The sequence below is a fragment of the Stomoxys calcitrans genome, chromosome 1 (assembly GCF_963082655.1).
Source record: "Stomoxys calcitrans chromosome 1, idStoCalc2.1, whole genome shotgun sequence".
NCBI lineage: Eukaryota > Metazoa > Arthropoda > Insecta > Diptera > Muscidae > Stomoxys > Stomoxys calcitrans.
The window spans coordinates 125469962-125490094 of record NC_081552.1 but is presented as its reverse complement, the minus strand read 5'-3'; the positions used below and the strand labels follow the sequence as shown (position 1 = coordinate 125490094).

The window sequence follows — 20133 nt, the reverse complement described above, 5'->3', positions numbered from 1 at the left end:
AGTGCATGGTCTGAATGTCCCCATAGGATTTTTTCCGTCCTACCGACCGTTTCGCGGTTTCACAGGATTGCATGCGCATACGTCGCCCGCGCCCTTTATTCGGACTGAGTCGACCCGAAAGGCTTCGGGTTAAACAAGTTTATTGAAGGCAGTTCTCTGGACTTCACTACCAAATCGTCTGCTTTCTCATTCCCAGTTTCTACGTTATGGCCCGGCACCCAAACGATGCGGAAATGCTATCCTCAGAGAAGGCGTTGATCTCCTACTTACATTCCAAGATTATTCGTATTCTTACCGTCCTGGTTGTTAATGCCCTTATGTTAATTGTATTCTCCGTAAAGATGTTCACACTCGACGTTCTCCCATTAGCACCACACCACCTCACGCATTCCGTGATCGCTTGGATCTCGGCCTGCAGGACCGTATCATGGCCAGGCAGTCTAAAACAGATCTCAGACCTTCGATTCTCAATGTAGACCCTCAGGCCCACTCTGTCCTCTAGCTTTGATCCATCCGTGTAACACGATCTTCCAGATGGCAATACTAGAGTTCCGTCAATCCAAGACTGTGCCGATGGCAGCAGTGCCTCGCACTAGACCTCAGGTGTCATATCAGGTATCCGATCGGAAACATCTTCCATTCCTTCCAGGTTTCCTACCGTTGCCTCGAATATACCGCGATGGTATGAGCTGCTCCCATCCTCTATCTATTCTCCCATCGTAGCCGCACTGGCTTCCTCACATTTAATCTGTAACCATTTGTATATTTCTTATCCGTAGGTCGGTCTATATAACAGCTATATTCAACTTAGAACCCATATAATATACTATCCAATTTCAAAAATTTCAAGGAAATCGGTTAAAAATGCGTCATTTAAGTGGTCAAAAAGTTCAATCGAGAGATCCATCTGTAAAGAAAATATGTCTAAATATGATCCGATCTGGATCATTCTCTGTGCGAATGTAAAGAGTATCATACCCTCACTCTCTTTACAACGCACTGATTAACATTTTGGCCATATCAATACTTTGAATTAGGAGATATGTGTATATGACAGCTTTATTCCGAAATCACCCCATTTGGACTCTATCGAATAAAGGGAGATCTAATTTGAAGGTCAGGTTAGGTTTAATTGGCAGTCTGCCATCAGACTCACTTAGACGTTTTCGTCCATTGTGATACAACGGGATGTCTTCTAGTTCCTACCGTTGAACCATCCAGATCGCTTTAAAAAGCCCAATAACCAGCGCATGTTCGTATCCGCTAAATTAGACAGTTTCTCAAAGAAATGAGAACCTAAAGTGAAACTCCTTCTAATTGCTAGTGCGGGACACACACACAGAAGATGTTCTATAGTCTCTTCTTCTTTGATGTCCTCACATCTTCTGCCAAAGTCGTTGCTGGCAACCTTCAGTCTGTCAGCATGTTTTCCGATTAGACAGTGATCTCTCTTGACGGGCACAATGACTAAGACATCTGTTCCAGCCAATGACAGCAAGGCAGTAGACCTCTTCAAGTTTAGATTAGGTCACATAGTTTTGGAATGCGCACAGCCCCCTCTTTGTGACCATCTATTATTCGTTGCCCTTCATGCCTGATCCTGAAAACTTAGCTTACATGTTGCAAGAGCCATACCACAGATTCCAGTAGCCCTGGAACGTGTAAGGTAGTTCCTAGTCTCGCAAGCTCTTCCGCTTTATAATTCCCTGGGATACCTCTGTGAAACGGCACCGAGAACAGTTGAATTTTGAATTGTTTAGCCATCTCGTTGAAAGATCTGCGACAGTCGAGGGCGGTTTTTGTGTTCAGAAATGCGTTCTCCAGGGATTTAATAGCTGCCTGTCTGAGAAGATATTTATGCCAATCGTCGTAATGACTCTACATCTTAGCAATTCCACCACTTCCTTAATTGCAAGGATCTCCGCTTGATACACACTGCAGTGGTCGGGTAACCGTTCGATATGAACAGTTGTAGATCTTTGGAGTACACCCCAAAGCCCACCTGGTCGTTTTGTTTGGAACCATCCGTATAGAAGTCTATGTAACTTCTGTTGCTGGGCATATCGTAGTTCCAATCGGTTCTATCAGGAATAGTGGTACAGCAATTTTTATCAAAACGCGGCTCAGGTAGGGTATAATCCACACTGCCTGGGACATCGAATATTGTATCAAGTATAACACAGTGTCCGTGGCCGCCACATGAGCAATGACAAAGCTTCCTTAACCTCACGGCAGTGGTCGCTGCAATTTGGGTAGCCACAATGTCCAGAGGCATAAGATGTAGCATTAAATTCAGTGCATCAGATGGTGTCGTCCTCAGTGCGGCTGTAATGCACAAGCAAGCCGTCCTTTGGATCCGGACCACAACACCATATAGCATAACAGGTCTGACAACTGCAGTATATACCCAATGCATGACACGCGGTCTAAATCCCCAACTTTTGCCAATGGCTTTCTTGCAGGTGTATAGGGCAAGAATTGGCTTTCTTGCCCTATCGAAAATGTTGGATTTGAAGTTCAGTAAGTTCAGTGTAAATGGATCATACTCTCCACCTAAGGAGACAGGTACTACTCTAGGCAACTTGTATCTACTGCTGAAAAGAACTACTTCTGTCTTGCACGGATTTATACCTAGACCACTTTCGGTAGACCATTTTGCTTTTGCACGTAGAGCTTCCTGAAGTATATCTCTTAGAGAACTGGGAAACTTTCCCCTAACCACACTTGCGACGTCATCAGCATACGCGACCACTTCTACGCCGTTTTCTTTCAGAGACAATAATATATTGTTTATGGCTATATTCCAAAGTAGAGGAGACAGTACACATCCTTGAGGTGTTCCTCTGCTGATCCCTCTTTTTAGATCCACAGATCCCAAGCCTGCCGTAATGCTTCTATTAGCAAGGAGGTTATGAAAAAACTTTCGCACGGTAGTGTTGATGCCTAGAAACTCCAACTCCTTCATGATTAACGTCGGTTTTACATTGTTGAAAGCACCTTCAGTGTCAAGAAATGCTACTCTCCATGTAGCCGACTAGGTCGTGAAGGACTGTTTCAGTGGATTTGCCTTACTATAAGCATGCTGTTGCTGCTACAGGCGATTTTCAGGTATCTTTCCCTAAGATATGTTTCTCTGAACCTCTCACGAGTCTTCAGCGTAAAAGATGACAGACTTTTAGGACGAAAACCGTTCGCATTCGTGTGGTAGGGGTTTCCTGCTTTCGGATTGAAAATGTCCTTCCTGTCCCTCCATCCCACAGGTATATATGACATTCTGATACAAGCAGAGTATATCTCCTTAAGCAAGGGAACCAGTCTATCAGACACAGCTTGTAATTCAACCGGTGACGCATCATCAGGGCCTGGCGACTTAATGCAGTCAAAACTTCTTATCGCCCAAAGGATTTTCGGCTCAGACACAATTTCCCTTATAACCTCCGACGAATGCATACCTGTGACAACCTCTTCTGACGCCACTTTGTCCGTTGGAGAACTTCCCGGGAAATGTGTATCAACTAGTAGTTCTAGTGTTTCCTCACTAGACATTGTCCATACATTCTCTGACTTTTGAATATACCACACCGCTGTTTGCCATAAGCGAGTCATTCACGGCCTTCGTGAACTGCTTGACCACTATGTCTATATCCTCCGTGGTTTCCACTTCCTTTTCTAGTCTAGAAGGAAGAGACGTGCTGAATTTGTGCCGAAAATGATCCCAATCCGCCTTTATTCTGTTTAGCCGAGGGATCACTACTTCAATATTTTCTCCAAGGCTGAAACTAATATAACGATGATCAGAAAAGCAGTGGTCATCCAACACTTCCCAGTCGCATATTATTCCACTTATATCTACCGATACAAAGGTAATATCTAGTACCTCCAGCCGGTTCCTGGTAATAAAGATCGGACGCCAGGTTGCAGCTTATAATATTTTCAATAAGCTGTTCACCTCTATCGTTGTTATTCGAACTTCCCATATCTGGTGATGTGCATACTATTCAACCTCCGCTGCGCCTATTTTAACTCTCAATTATCTTATTAGGGTGGGAACACCTCGCCCTGAATGCGGATATCGAATTCGTGGCATTGTAGCCTATGACGCTGAACGCGTTCGAATCATGGCGAGAACATTGGTTAAAGCGGTGTTGATCCCCTCTTAATGTTGGCAACATTTGCGAGGTACAATGCCATGCATGGTCATTTAAAAAATTTTCCCCAAAGAGGTGTCGCACTGCGGGATGCCATTCGCACTCGGCTATTAAAAAAGGTCCCTTATCATTGAGTTTAAACTTCGGAAAGCACGCATTGATGTGTGAGAATTTGCCCCTTTTCGGTTCTCATTAGAGGAGGGATGGCACCTCAGACATTTCGACTCAAATATGGATATGAAATTCGTGCTGCACTTCCAAATCCCTTAACGGTAAACATGAACCGTTTGGAGGGTGTTTTGGGGCTGGGACGGCCACCGGCACTTTGCACTGAAAATTGATATCAAATCCGTTCTTCATTCCCAACGGAAATTAAGTTCAGTTTAGGGGGTGCTTTACGGCGTACCCCAAAACACTTAGCTCCAAAATTGGATATCAAATTCGTTTTCTCCTCTCAAATACCTTTCATTTGAGTTCCATATTGTCATAATGGGGTAAATAATCCATTTGACGTATCTTTAGGAGGAAAGCGCCACCTAGACTTGAACGCAAATACCTTTCATTTGAGTCCCATATAGCTATGGTCGGCTTATATGGCCATTTGGGGGTATTTGGGGGTGGGCGACAAATTGGTAATCTACTGCCTAATACTGTAAACTTCACTTAAGCCAATGGCGTTTTGGGGTTTAAAAAATGGTATTTGAGAGAAAAGCACGATGCTGACATCATGAGAATATCGGGCTGAAATGAAGTATTTTAAGAATGGAGTACACCTTACATCCAAACTTAAATTCGTAGACCAATAAAGATCATATGGGATTGAGATAAAGGCACTTATATTGTTAAACTGTTAGTCAAGCGATATACTATTTTCGTAGCATGGTATTTCACTAAAAGATCCTTAATTGTCGAAAATAAATATTCCAAGGAAACTTTTGTTCCATATAAAGTAAAAGAAGGCGCAGCGGAGCGGACCCGGGTCAGCTAGTCTTATATATAACAAGTAAAAAGGCGTTAAGTTCGGCCGGGCCGAACTTTGGATACCCACCACCTCGGGTATATATGTAAACCACCTTTCATCAAAATTCGGTGAAAATTTTATACCTTATGTCCCATATCAGTTATATCCAAATATGTTCCGATTTGGACCAAATAATAATAAGTACATTAGCTATATCTAAAAATAAACCGATCTGAACTATATACGACACGGATGTTGAGAAGCCTAACATAAGTCACTGTGCCAAATTTCAGTGAAATCGGATTATAAATGCGCCTTTTATGGGGCCAAGACATTGAATCGAGATATCGGTCTACATGACAGCTATATCCAAATCGGGACCAATTTGGGCCAAGTTGCATAAAAATGTCGAAGAGCCTAACACAAAGCACTGTCCCAAATTTCAGCGAAATCGGACAATTAATGTCGCTTTTATGGGCCCAAAACCTCAAGTCGAGAGATCGGTCTATACGGCAGCTATATTTAAATCTGGACCGATCTGGGCAAAATTAAGGAAGGACGTCGATGAGCCTAACCAAACTCACTGTCTCAAATTTCAGCGACATCGGACAATAAATGCGTCTTTTATGGCCCCAAAACCTAAAACCTAGATATCGGTCTATATGGCAGCTATATCTAAATCTGGGCCGATCTGTGCGATATTGCAGAAGTATGTCAAGGGGCTTAACTTAACTCACTGTCCCAAATTTCGGCGTCATCGGACAATAAATGAGCATTTTATGGGCCCGAAACCATAAATCAAGAAATCAGTCTATATGACAGCTATATCCAAATCTGAACCGATCTAGACCAAATTGAAGAAAGATGTCGAAGGTCCTAACACAACTCACTGTCCCAAATTTCAGCAAAATCGGACAATAAATGTGGCTTTTATGGGCCTAGGACCCTAAATCGGAGGATCGGTCTATATGGCAGCTATATTAAAATCTAAACCGATCTGAGCCATATTGACGGAAGATGTCGAAGGGCCTAAGACAACTCAATGTCCCGAATTTCAGCAAAATCGGATAATAAATGTGGCTTTTATGGGCCTAAGACGCTAAATCGGGGGATCGGTCTATATGGGGGCTATATCAAGATATAGTCCGATATAGCCCATCTTCGAACTTAATCTGCTTATGGACAAAAAAAGAATCTGTGCAAAATTTCAGCTCAATATCTCTATTTTTAAAGACTGTAGCGTGATTTCAACAGACAGACGGACAGACGGACATACGGACAGACATGGCTAGATCGTCTTAGATTTTTACGCTGATCAAGAATATTATACTTTATAGGGTCGGAAATGGATATTTCGATGTGTTGCAAACGGAATGACAAAATGAATATACCCCCATCCTTCGGTGGTGGGTATAAAAAGGATGCAGATATTAATCCGCCCCATGCCACTATGGACATACACCTAAGCCTGTAATCGGTAATTACTGTAATTTAGAGGTTAGGTTAGGTAAGAGTGGCATTCCTTAATAGACTCACTTAAACAATTTTAAGTCCATTGTGATACCACAGTAGCGACAGGCCAAGCACGCTACTAACTCGGCTACCGGGTCGCCCAATTTGGAGGTTACTTTATATTTAGTTTTTAGAGCGCACAACAAGCCGAGTACAGGCTCAGATGTATGTCCATAGTGCCATGGACGGATTAATATCTGCTCCCTCTTTTCAACCTAACCTAACCTAACCATCTATTTACTCTTTCTATGAAGAGATTGTTGTCACGTAAATTTTTCAAATCGGAAAAAGAGTCTTCTTTAAAAAATATATTTTTTTTGAGGGAAAAACCCATCCTGGTTCAGCATAAAATCCGGGTTTCTAAGGAAGGTGCAAGATTTTATATCTAACAGGATAACACAAGTGATCCTTAAAAAGGATAAAGGTATTATTTATGAAATATGTTGAAAACACTTCGATCTCAATTTAGAATGCTATAATAATAATATTTGACATAGACCTTTATGTCTATACTAATATAAATTAGGATGTGCTATTCAAATGACCCAAATATTTTACTTGAATTTATGACTTGGATTTGTTATTGTTGTAGTGTCCTAAATTATATAAAAGGGAACGTACCATCAATATTTTATTTTGAAATTTGACAAGTTATAAAAAATAACGATGTACTTTACTATCACTTTCTGCTAAAATTAAAAAAAAACAAGTAAAAGCGTGCTAAGTTCGGCCGGGCCGAATCTTATATACCCTCCACCATGGATCGCATTTGTCGAGTTCTTTTCCCGGCATCTCTTCTTAGGCAAAAAAGGATATAAGAAAAGAGTTGCTCTGCTATTAAAACGATATCAAGATATGGTCCGGTTCGGACCACAATTAAATTATATGTTGGAGACCTGTGTAAAATTTCAGCCAATTCGTTTATATGGGATCTGTATCGGGCTATAGATCGATTCAGACCATAATAAACACGTTTGTTGATGGTCATAAGAGGATCCATCGTACAAAATTTCAGGCATATCGGATAATAATTGCGACCTCTAGGGGTCAAGAAGTCAAGATCCCAGATCGGTTTATATGGCAGCTATATCAGGTTATGAACCGATTTGAACCTTATTTGACACAGTTGTTGAAAGTAAAAATAAAATACGTCATGAAAAATTTCAGCCAAATTGGATAGGAATTGCGGATAGGATGTCCGCCTGTCCGTCCGTCCGTCCGTCCGTCCGTCCGTCCGTCCGTCTGTCTGTCGAAAGCACGCTAACTTCCGAAGGAGTTAAGCTAGCCACTTGAAATTTTGCACAAATACTTCTTATTAGTGTAGGTCGGTTGGTATTGTAAATGGGCCATATCGGTCCATGTTTTGATATAGCTGCCATATAAACCGATCTGGGGTCTTGACTTCTTGAGCCTCTAGAGTGCGCAATTCTTATCCGATTGGGATGAAATTTTGCACAACGTGTTTTGTTATGATATCCAACAACTGTGCCAAGTATGGTTTAAATCGGACCATAACCTGATATAGCTGCCATATAAACCGATCTTGGGTCTTGACTTCTTAAGCCTCTAGAGTGCGCAATTCTTATCCGATTGGAATGAAATTTTGCACGACATGGTTTGTTATGATATCGAACAACTGTGCCAAGTATGGTTCAAATCGGTCCATAACCTGATATAGCTGCCATATAAACCGATCTGGGGTCTTGACTTCTTGAGCCTCTAGAGTGCGCAATTCTTATCCGATTGGAATGAAATTTTGCACGACATGTTTTGTTATGATATCCAACAACTGTGCCAAGTATGGTTCAAATCGGTCCATAACCTTATTTAGCTGTCATATAAACCGATCTTGGGTCTTGACTTCTTGAGCCTCTAGAGGGCGCAATTCTTATCCAATTTGAATGAATTTTGGCACGTAGTATTTTGTTATACTATCCAACAACTGTGCCAAATATGGTTCAAATCGGTTCATAACCTGATATAGCTGTTATATAAACAGATCTGGGGACTTGACTTCTTGAGCTTCTAGAGGGCTCAATTTCTATCCGATTTGGCTGTAATTTCGCAAGACGTTTTTTATTGTTACTTTTAACAACTATGTCAAATAAAGTACAAGTCGGTTCATAACCTGATATAGCTGCCATATAAACCGATCTGGGATCTTGACATCTTGAGCCTCTAGAGGTCGCAATTATTATCCGATTTGCATGAAATTTTGTACGACGGATTCTCTCATGACCATCAACATACGTGTTTATTATGGTCTGAATCGGTCTATAGGCCGATACAGCTCCCACAGCTCTTGAGCCCACAAAGGGCGCAATTCTTATTCGAATTGGCTGACATTTTACACAGGTCTCCAACATATAATTTAATTGTGGTCCAAACCGGACCATATCTTGATATCGCTCTAATAGCAGAGCAAATCTTTTCTTATATCCTTTTTTTGCCTAAGAAGAGATGCCGGGAAAAGAACTCGACAAATGCGATCCATGGTGGAGGGTATATAAGATTCGGCCCGGCCGAACTTAGCACGCTTTCACTTGTTTTTATGTTTGTGTGTTCCTTATAGACTCAGAAATGGCTGAACCGATTTTCTTGAAATTTTCACAGATGGTGCATAATGACCCCGTGGTGAAAATAGGGTACTAAATTGTTTTGATATCTGAAGGGGGGGCGGACCCTCCACCTTACCCTAATTTTCAGAAACCCCTGATCTCGGAGATGGGTAGTGCAATTTAAGCGAAATTTTGTGTGCTCTCATATAGTACCTTACAAATAAAAATTTGGTATCCAATTTTCGGATTGGGTACCTAAGGGGGCTGCCCCACCCTAAAACCTACCAAACATATATTTAGACCAATCACGACAATATGGGACTCAAATGAAAGGTATTTAGGATAAGAAAACGTATCTGATATCCAATTGTCGGACCCAGTGCTAGGGGGACCATCCCAAGCCCCAAAACACCCCCAAACAGGACTTATTTACTGACCATGGGATTATGGGGCTTGAATAAAAAGTATTTGAATGTAGAATATGAATCTGATATCCAAATATGGGACCAAGTATTTGGGCGGCCGCCTCTCACCAAAAACATCCCCCAAAGTGGACAAATTTACGACCATAGCAATATGGGGCTCAAATGAAAGGTCTTTCGGGGTAAAGCACGAATTTGATATCAATATTCGGAAAAAGTGTCTATGGGGCCACCCACCCCCACAACACCACCCAAATAGTAAATATTTTCTGACTACTGCAATATGAGGCTCAAATAAGAGGGTTTTTAAAGTGGAACACGAATCCGATATATATTTTCAAGGCCAACTCACTGAGTGGCCGCCCATCCCCCAAAACACCCCCAAGCCGGCCATGTTTGCCGACTGTGGAAATATGGGGCTCAAATTAAAGGTATGTGAGAGTTGACCACGTATCTGATATCAACATTAGGGAACAACTGTCTAGCGGACGTCCCACCACCATAACAACCCCCAAATAGGACGTATTTGCTCACCAAGACAATTTGGGTCTTAAGAGAATGGAACTAAATATCCAATACCCCAAACCGGACATATTTGCTGACTTTTGCAATAAGGAGTTTAAATAAGATTAGAAAACGAATTTGATATCCAATTTTGAGGGCAATGGCAATATGGGGTTCAAATAAATGATATGTAGATATATGAGAATAGAGTACGTTGCTGATGTATTTTTCGGGCTTAGTGTTTGGGGGACCACCCCAATCGCCAAAACACCCCTAAATCGGGCATATTTTCCCACCATGTCAATGTGGAGCTTAAATGAAAGGTATTGGGGGGTAGAACAAGAACTGATACCCATTTTCGGGACCAATTTTCTGGGGTCTACCCCTTTTCCAAAATACCCCACAAACAGCAATTTTTTACTGGCCATCGCAATATGGGGCTCAAATAAAGCTATTTGGAAGTAGAATACGAATTTGATATCCAAATGGAGGTCTATGTATTTAGGGAATCACCCCTTCCCCGCAACACCCCCCAAAGGGTAAACATTTTTCGACCATGCCAATATGTGGTATTAAAGATTAGAAAACGAATTTGATAACCTATTTTGGGCCATGTATTTGGGGGACGCCTCATCGTGTAAACTCCCCTAAACCAATGGCAATATGGGGTTTAAGTAAATGGTTTTTGAAAGAAAAGCACGATGCTGATATTTTTTCAGGGCCAAGTGCCTGGGGGACCACCTCTCTCCGAAAACACCCCTAAATCAGACTTCATGAGAATATCTGGCTGAAATGAAGTATTTTAAAAATGGAGTACACCTTACATCGAAACTTAAATTCGTAGACCAATAAAGATCATATGGGATTCGGACAGGGGCACTTACATTGTTAAACAATTAGTCAAGCGATATACTATTTTCGTAGCATCATATTTCACTAAATGATCTTTAATTGTCGAAAATAAATATTCCAAAGAAACTTTTGTTCCATATAAAGTAAAAGAAGGCGCAGCGTGTTTGTGTGTTCTTTATAGACTCAGAAACGGCTGAACCGATTTTTTTTTGAAATTTTCACAGATGGTGCATAATGACCCCGTGGTGAAAATAGGGTACTACATTTGTTGATATCCGAAGAGGGGGCGGACCCTCCCCCTTACCCTAATTTTCAGAAACACCAGATCTTGGAGATGGGTGGTGCTATTTAAGCGAAATTTTGTGTGCTCTCTTATAAGAACCTACAAACATAAATTTGGTATCCAAATTTCTGATGGGGTACCTAGGGTGGGCGTCCCACCCCAAAACCAAAATATATATATACACCCATCACGATAATATGGGACTCAAAAAAAGGTATTTTGGATAAAAAAAAAAACGTATCTGATATCCAATTGTCGGACCAAGAGTTTAGGGGACCACCCTAAGGCCCAAAACACCCTTAAATCGGACATATTTACGGACCATGGCAATATGGGACTCAAATGAAAGGTATTTACGAATAAAATACAAATCTGATATCCAAATTTGGGACAAAGTTTACTGACCATGGCAACATGGTGCTTAAATTAATGGAATTTGTAGAACAAGAATCTGATCTCCAGATGTGGGACCGAGAACATCCCCCAAAGAAGACAAATTTACGACCAAAGCAATATGGGACTCAAATGAAAGGTCTTTGGAAGTAAAGCACGAATCTGATACCACATAACACCACCCAAAATAGGAACTATTTGCTGACCATTGCAATATGAGGCTCAAATAAGAGGTATTTTAGAGTAGAATACAAATCAGATATATATCTTCAAAGCCAAGTCACTGAGTGGCCGCCCCATCCCCTAAAACACCCCTCAATCCGGTCATGTTTGCCGACTATGGAAAAATGGAGCTCAAATGAAGGGTATTTGGGTAGACCATAAATCTGACATCAACATTCGGGACCAACTGTGAGGCCAATGGCAATATGGGGTTCAAATATACGAGAATAGATATATATTTAATATATATTTTCAGGGCTTAGTGATTGGGGGACCACCCCACTCCCTAAAACACTCCTAAATCGGGCATATTTACCGACCATGTCAATGTGGGGCTTAAATGAAAGGTATTGGAGGGCAGAGCAAGAATTGATACCCAATTTCGGGACCAATTTTTGCGGGTCAACCCCTTTCCCAAAATACCCCACAAACAGCAATTTTTTTACTGACCATAGTAGTATGGGGCTCAAATAAAGGTATATGGGAGTAGAATAAGAATTTGATATCCAAATGTAGGACCATGTATTTGGGGCATCACCCCTTCCCCAAAACACCCCCTAAAGGTTAGAAATTTTTCGACCATGCCAATATGTGGCTCAAATGAGAGGTATTTGAGATGGGGTTTAAATGAATGGTATTTGAGAGAAGAGCACGATGTTGATATTTTTTCATGGTCAAGTGTCTCGGGGACCGCCTCACCCCCGAAGACACCTCTAAATCAGACATCATGAGAATATTGGGCTGAAATAAAGTATTTTAAGAATGGATTACACCTTACATCCAAACTTAAGTTCGTAGACCAATAAAGATCATCTGAAATTCAGATAAAGGCACTTATATTGTTAAACTGGTTGTCAAGCGATGTACTATTTTCGTAGCATGGTATTTCACTGTGAGCTCTTTAATTGTCGAAAATAAATATTCCAAGGAAAATTTTGATCCATATAAAGTAAAAGTAGGCGCAGCGGAACGGGCCCGGTCCAGCTAGTAGCTAAATAAAACTGATAAATGTTCCAGGGGACCTCATTGTGTACAAAAGGTTTAAAAATGTAGTGATATATAAAGCTAAAGTAAAAAGTAAAAACAAGTTAAAGCGTGCTAAGTTCGGCCGGGCCGAATCTTATATGCCCTCCACCATGGATCGCATTTGTCGAGTTCTTTTCCCGGCATCTCTTCTTAGGCAAAAAAGGATATAAGAAAAGAGTTGCTCTGCTATTAAAACGATATCAAGATATGGTCCGGTTCGGACCGCAATTAAATTATATGTTGGATACCTGTGTAAAATTTCAGCCAATTCGTATAAGAATTGCGCCCATTGGGGCTCACGAAGTAAAATAGAGAGAAAGATTTATATGGGATCTGTATCGGGCTATAGACCGATTCAGACCATAATAAACACGTTTGTTGATGGTCATGAGAGGACCCATCGTACAAAATTTCAGGCATATCTAATAATAATTGCGACCTCTAGGGGTCAAAAAGTCAAGATCCCAGATCGGTTTATATGGCAGCTATATCAGGTTATGAACCGATTTGAACCTTATTTGACACAGTTCTTGAAAGTAAAAATAAAATACGTCATGCAAAATTTCAGCCAAATCGGATAGGAATTGCGCCCTCTAGAAGCTCAAGAAATCAAATTCCCAGATCTGTTTATATGACAGCTATATCAGGTTATAAACCGATTTGAACCATACTTGGCACAGTTATTGGGTATCATAACAAAACACGTCGTGCGAAATTCCATTCCAATCAGATAAGAATTGCGCCCTCTAGAGGCTGAAGAAGTCAAGACCCAAGATCGGTCTATATGGCAGCTATATCAGGTTATGAACCGATTTGAACCATACTTGGCACAGTTGTTGGATATAATAACAAAACACGTCGTGCAAAATTTCATTTCAATCGGATAAGAATTGCGCACTCTAGAGGCTCAAGAAGTCAAGACCCAAGATCGGTTTATATGGCAGCTATATCAGGTTATGGACCGATTTGAACCGTACTTGGCACAGTTGTTGGATATCATAACAAAACACGTCGTGCAAAATTTCATCCCAATCGGATAAAAAGTGCGCACTCTAGAGGCTCAAGAAGTCAAGACCCCAGATCGGTTTATATGGCAGCTATATCAAAACATGGACCGATATGGCCCATTTACAATACCAACCGACCTACACTAATAAGAAGTATTTGTGCAAAATTTCAAGCGGCTAGCTTTACTCCTCCGGAAGTTAGCGTGCTTTCGACAGACAGACGGACGGACGGACGGACAGACGGACGGACATGGCTAGATCGGCATAAAATGTCACGACGATCAAGAATATATATACTTTATGGGGTCTCAGACGAATATTTCGAGTAGTTACAAACAGAATGACCAAATTAGTATACCCCCATCTTAGGGAGGGTATAAAAATAAATTCGTATCACCAGATAGCAATTTCGATCGCTCAGAGACCTTGCTCTATTTAAATAACATTTAAGACTTTCACCCCCCATAAGTGTGGGTTAAAGCTTGAATGTGGGAACTAAATCTCATTGTAACGTGACCGAAACTTAAAATATTATTATTGATTCTAGGCCCAATTTATATAAAACGTAATCCGGTTTATTTAATTTTTGTTCGCCCTAATTTGTATTTGCAGAGCTTTACATACCCAGACGAAGCTGGTTATCCTATGGAGTCTCGTCAAGCAAAATACTATCTAATGGAAACACATTACAGTAATTTGCAGCCAGATTTGCAACATCTTACAGCAAGGCAAATGGCAGACAATTCAGGACTAAAAATCTATTTTACTCACATCCTGCGACCCTATGACGCTGGCGTTCTTTCAATAGGTAAGTCGTTACCAATTTGACAATGAATTCACTACATGATATGAACAGATTTCTTGTTTTTTGATTTGATGCTCCACAATAAGATGGGGGGTATACTAATTTCGTCATTCTGTTTGTAACTACTCGAAATATTCGTCTGAGACCGCATAAAGTATACATGTTCTTAATAGTCGCGATATTTTATGTCGATCTAGCCATGTCCGTCCGTCCGTCTGTCTGTCGAAAGCACGCTAACTTCCGAAAGAGTAAAGCTAGCCGCTTAAAATTTTGCACAAATACTTCTTATTAGTGTGGGTCGGTTGGTATTGTAAATGTGCCATATCGGTCCATGTTTCGATATAGCTGCCATATAAACCTATCTTGGGTATTGACTTCTTGAGCCTCTAGAGTGCGCAATTCTTATCCGATTGGAATGAAATTTTGCACAACGTTATTCAGTTCAAAGACTAACAAGTAAAAGCGTGATAAGTTCGGCCGGGCCGAATCTTATATACCCTCCACCATGGATCGCATTTGTCAAGTTCTTTTCCCGGCATCTCTTCCTAGGCAAAAAAAGGATATAAGAAAAGATTTGCTCTGTTGTTAGAGCGATATCAAGATATGGTGCGGTTAGCACCACAATTAAATTATATGTTGGAGACCTGTGTAAAATGTCAGCCAATTCGTATAAGAATTGCGCCCTTTGTGGCCTCAAGAAGTAAAATAGAGAGATCGATTTATATGGGAGCTGTATCGGGCTATAGACCGATTCAGACCATAATAAACACGTATGTTGATAGTCATGAGAGAATCCGTCGTACACAATTTCAAACAAATCGGATAATAATTGCGACCTCTAGAGGCTCAAGAAGTCAAGATCCCAGATCGGTTTATATGGCAGCTATATCAGGTTGTGAACCGATTTCAACCATACTTGCCACAGTTGTTGGATATGATAACAAAATACTACGTGCTAAAATTCATTCAAATTGGATAAGAATTGCGCCCTCCAGGGGCTCCAGAAGTCAAGACCCAAGATCGGTTTATATGGCAGCTATATCCGGTTATGGACCGATTTGAACCCTACTTGGCACAGTTGTTGGATATCATAACAAAGCACGTCGTGCAAAGTTTCATTCTAATCGGATAAGAATTGCGCACTCTAGAGGCTCAAGAATTCAAGATCCAAGATCGGTTTATATGGCAGCTATATCAGGTTATGAACCGATTTGAACCAAACTTGGCACAGTTGTTGGATATCATAACAAAACACGTCGTGCAAAATTTCATTCCAATCGGATAAGAATTGCGCTCTCTAGAGGCTCAAGAAGTCAAGACCCAAGATCGATTTATATGGCAGTTATATCAAAGCATGGACCGATATGGCCCATTTACAATACCATCCGATCTACACCAATAAGAAGTATTTGTGCAAAATTTCATGCGGCTAGCTTTACTCCTTCGGAAGTTAGCGTGCTTTCGACAGACAGACGGACAGACGGACGGACATGGCTAAATCGACATAAAATTTCACGACGATCAAGAATATATATACTTTATGGGGTCTCAGACGAATATTTCGAGTAGTTACAATCAGAATGATGGTATAAAAAAACAAAACAATATATGGAACAATATTATCCTTTGAATTTTTATTTGGGACAACCAAACAGCTTGTAGTGAAATACCATGTTGTGAAAATGGTATATGTAAATTTGTCGCTGGACTTACAGAATATCAATATAAATGTAGATTTAGGGTCGTTTAAGTTTGGATGTTAGATGTACCCCGTTCTTTAGACTTTATTTGAGCCCAATATTCCCATAGGGATTCAGGGAGAGTGAAGGGCCCCCGGGTGGTGATTGGTGATTTTAAGGTGTGGCGTGAACTCCCAGAAAGGTTGTCCCGAAAGTGGGTATCAATTCCGTGCTCTTTTCCCACTTTCCATTGTATTTGAGTACCATATTGCCTTGGTCGATAGCCCAGACACTTTGCCCTGAAAAATATCAGCATCGCGCTCTTCTCGCAAATACCATTTATTTAAACCCCATGTTGCCATTAGTTTGAGGAGAGTTTATGGAATGAAATTTATCCCAAACTCTTGGCCCCAAAACTGGATATTCGTTTTCTATTCTCAAATACCTTTCATTTGAGCCCCATATTGATATGGTCGATAAATTTGCCTCTTGGGGAAGGGGTGGACCCCCACAAACTCGGTCCTGAAAGTGGAATTAATTTCGAGCTCTACTCCACAATATCTTTCATTTAAGCCCCATATTGCCATGGTCGTTTAATATGTCCGGTTTTCGGGAGTGGGTGGTCCCTCAAACACTCTCTAGTTTTTCTGAATTTGGTTATCAGATTCGTGCTTTACCCAAATACCTTCCATTTGAGCCCCATGTTGCTATGATTGGTAAATTTGTTCTATTTGTGGGTGTTTTGGGGAGGGGTGGCCCCCAAACACTTGGTCGCACTTTTGGATATTTGATTTGTATTATACTTTCAAATACCTTTTATTTGAACCCCATATTGCCATGATCAGTAAATAAGCGGTGCTTAGGGTCGTTTTTGGGAAGGGGTGGATCCCTAGAAACTTGGTCCCGAAAGTGAGTTTCAATTGCGTGCTCTACTCCCAAATATCTTTCATTTGAGCGGCATATTGTTATATCAATAAATATGTCAATTGTGGGGTGTTTTCGGGTCTGGGGTGGGCTGGTGGTGGGATATCGAAAACCTTTTTACTCTCAAATACCTTTCATTTGAGTCCCATATTGTTGTGATTGGCTTATATATATGTACTTGGTGGGTGATGGGGTGGGGCGGCCCCCTAGACACCCCACCTAAAATGTGGATACCAAAATTTCGCTTAAATCGCTGCAACCATCTCGGAGATCTTGCGTTTCCGAAAATTGGGGTTAGTGGGAGGGTCCGCCCCTCTTCTGATATTAAAAACTGTGGTACCCTATTTTTATTACAGAATCAATATGCACAATCTACGGAACAGACAAATAAACAAACAAACACAAATTAATTTTTATACCCACCACCGTAGCATTGGGGTATACTAATCTAGTCATTCCGCTTGTAACATCTCGAAATATTCGTCAAAGACCCCATAAAATACATAAATTCTTGATCGTCTCTACGTCCTGAGCCGATTTCCGTCCGTCTGTCGAAATCACGATAGCGGTCGAACGGGTAGAGCTAGCCGCCTCAAATTTGGCACAGGTACTTAATATTGATGTAGGTCATTGGGATTGCAATGGGGTCATATTTAGATGTAGTCCATAACTAAATAGCCTCCATATAAACCGATCTCCCGATTTGACTTCTTGAGCCCCTGGAAGCCGCAATTTTTGTGCGATTTGGCTGAAATTTTAAATGTAGTTTTCTGTTATGACTTCCAACAACTATGATAAGTACGATTCAAAGCGGTCTATAACCTCATATAGCTCCCATACAAACCTATCCCCGGATTTGACTCTTTGAGCTCTTAAAAGCCGCAATATTGGTCCGATTTGTCTGAAATTTTCAATGTTGTTTTCTGTTATAACTTCCAACAGCTGTGTTAAGTACGGTCTATATCTGTCTTTAAGCTGTTATTGCTCCTACATATAAACCGGTCTCTCGATTATCCTTGTCCGGTTTGTAGAAGCTTTAATTTGTGATCGTTTGGCAGTTTTGTTTGTAGAATAAATGTATGCCTTTCAACAAAATTTATTTGGTAAAAAATTATAGCTGAATCCATGGTGGTGGTGAACTTAGCACGCTTTTACGTGTTATATATATATATATATATATATATATATATATATATATATATATATATATATATATATATATATATATATATATATATATATATATCTATATATCTATATATCTATATATATATATATATATATATATATATATATATATATATATATATATATATATACATATATATATATATATACTAGTCGAACCGGGCCCGCTCCGCTGCGCCTTCTTTAACTCTCTAATATCTTTTAATGGTGGGAACACTTCGCCCTGATTGCGGATATCGAATTCGTGCCATTGTAGCCTATGACGCTGAACGCGTTCAAATCATGGCGAGAACATCGGAGAAAGCGGTGTTGATCCCCTCTTAATGTTGGCAACATTTGCGAGGTACAATGCCATGCATGGTAATTTAAAAAATTTTCCCCAAAGAGGTGTCGCACTGCGGGACGCCATTCGGACTCGGCTATAAAAAAGGTCCCTTATCATTGAGTTTAAACTCTAAATCAGAAAGCACTCATTGATGTGTGAAAATTTGCCCTTTTCGGTTCTCATTAGGAGAGGGATGGCACCTCAGACACTTCGACACAAATATGGATATCAAATTCGTGCCGCACTTCCAAATCCCTTTATGGTAAATATGAACCGTTTGGAGAGTGTTTTGGGGCTGGGGCGGCCACCGACACTTTGCACTGAAATTGATATTGATTGATATCAAATTCGTTCTTTATTCCCAACGAAAATAAAGTTCAGTTTAGGGGGTGCTCTATGGCGTACCCCAAAACACTTAGCTCCAAAATTGGATATCAAATTCGTTTTCTACTCTTAAATGTCTTTCATTTGAGTCCCATATTGTCATAATGGGTCAATTAACTCATTTGTCGTATCTTCAGGAGGAAAGCGCCACCTAGACTTGAACGCAAATTTTAATATCATATGCGTAATCTACTCCCTAATACCTATCATTTGAGTCCCATATAGCTATGGTCGGTTAATATGGCCATTTGGGGGTATTTGGGGTTGGGGGACCTCCCATTACTAGGACCTAATGTTTTATGACATATTTGTAATCTACTGCCTAATACTTTTCATTTGAGTCCCATATTGAGTCCTCTGTTTAGAGTAGTTTTGAGGTTGGGGGGAGCCCGCTGGTACTTGGACCCAAATGTTAATACAATATTTTTTTCTGGTCTCCAATTCCTTTCAGTTGATACCCTTGTTGTGCCCATCGGAACACTTTGGGCTATGGGTGGCGTTTTTAGTGTAAGGGGGAGGGTCCGCCTTCACCCCACATCTAAAAATTATATAGCCTATGTTTCCTTCCAGACGAACGTTTACAATCTATGAAAATCATAAGCAAATCGGTTCAGCCAAGTATCATAGAGTCATAATGGATCTAATGGTGTTTTTGAGGGGTGGCGTGACCCCCAATACTTCGATCTGATTTTGTATGCCAGATTCGAAATCTTCTCCCGAATAACTTTCATTTGAGCCCCATATTGAAACGAACGTCCAATATGTCTGTTTGGAGGAGTTTTGGAGTTGGAGCGGCCCAATGGGTACCCAGACTTAAATATTAATACCATGCGTATTCTACTCTCCAATACCTTTCATTTGATACCTATATTGTCCCGATCGATCCACTTTGGGGTTTGGGTTGTGTTTTTGGAATAAAGGAGAGAATCCGTCCCGCTTC

The 20133-nt window shown here is 40.7% G+C and overlaps 1 protein-coding gene across 1 annotated transcript in view; it reads left to right on the top strand.

The window, feature by feature from the left end:
* Nucleotides 1-20133, top strand: part of LOC106095163 (MOXD1 homolog 2-like) — a 600098-nt gene that overhangs the window by 83778 nt on the left and 496187 nt on the right. Inside the window, exon 4 of the mRNA XM_059366963.1 lies at nt 14501-14696. Coding sequence (XP_059222946.1) covers nt 14501-14696 — 196 coding nt within the window. The remainder of the gene's footprint in view (nt 1-14500; nt 14697-20133) is intronic.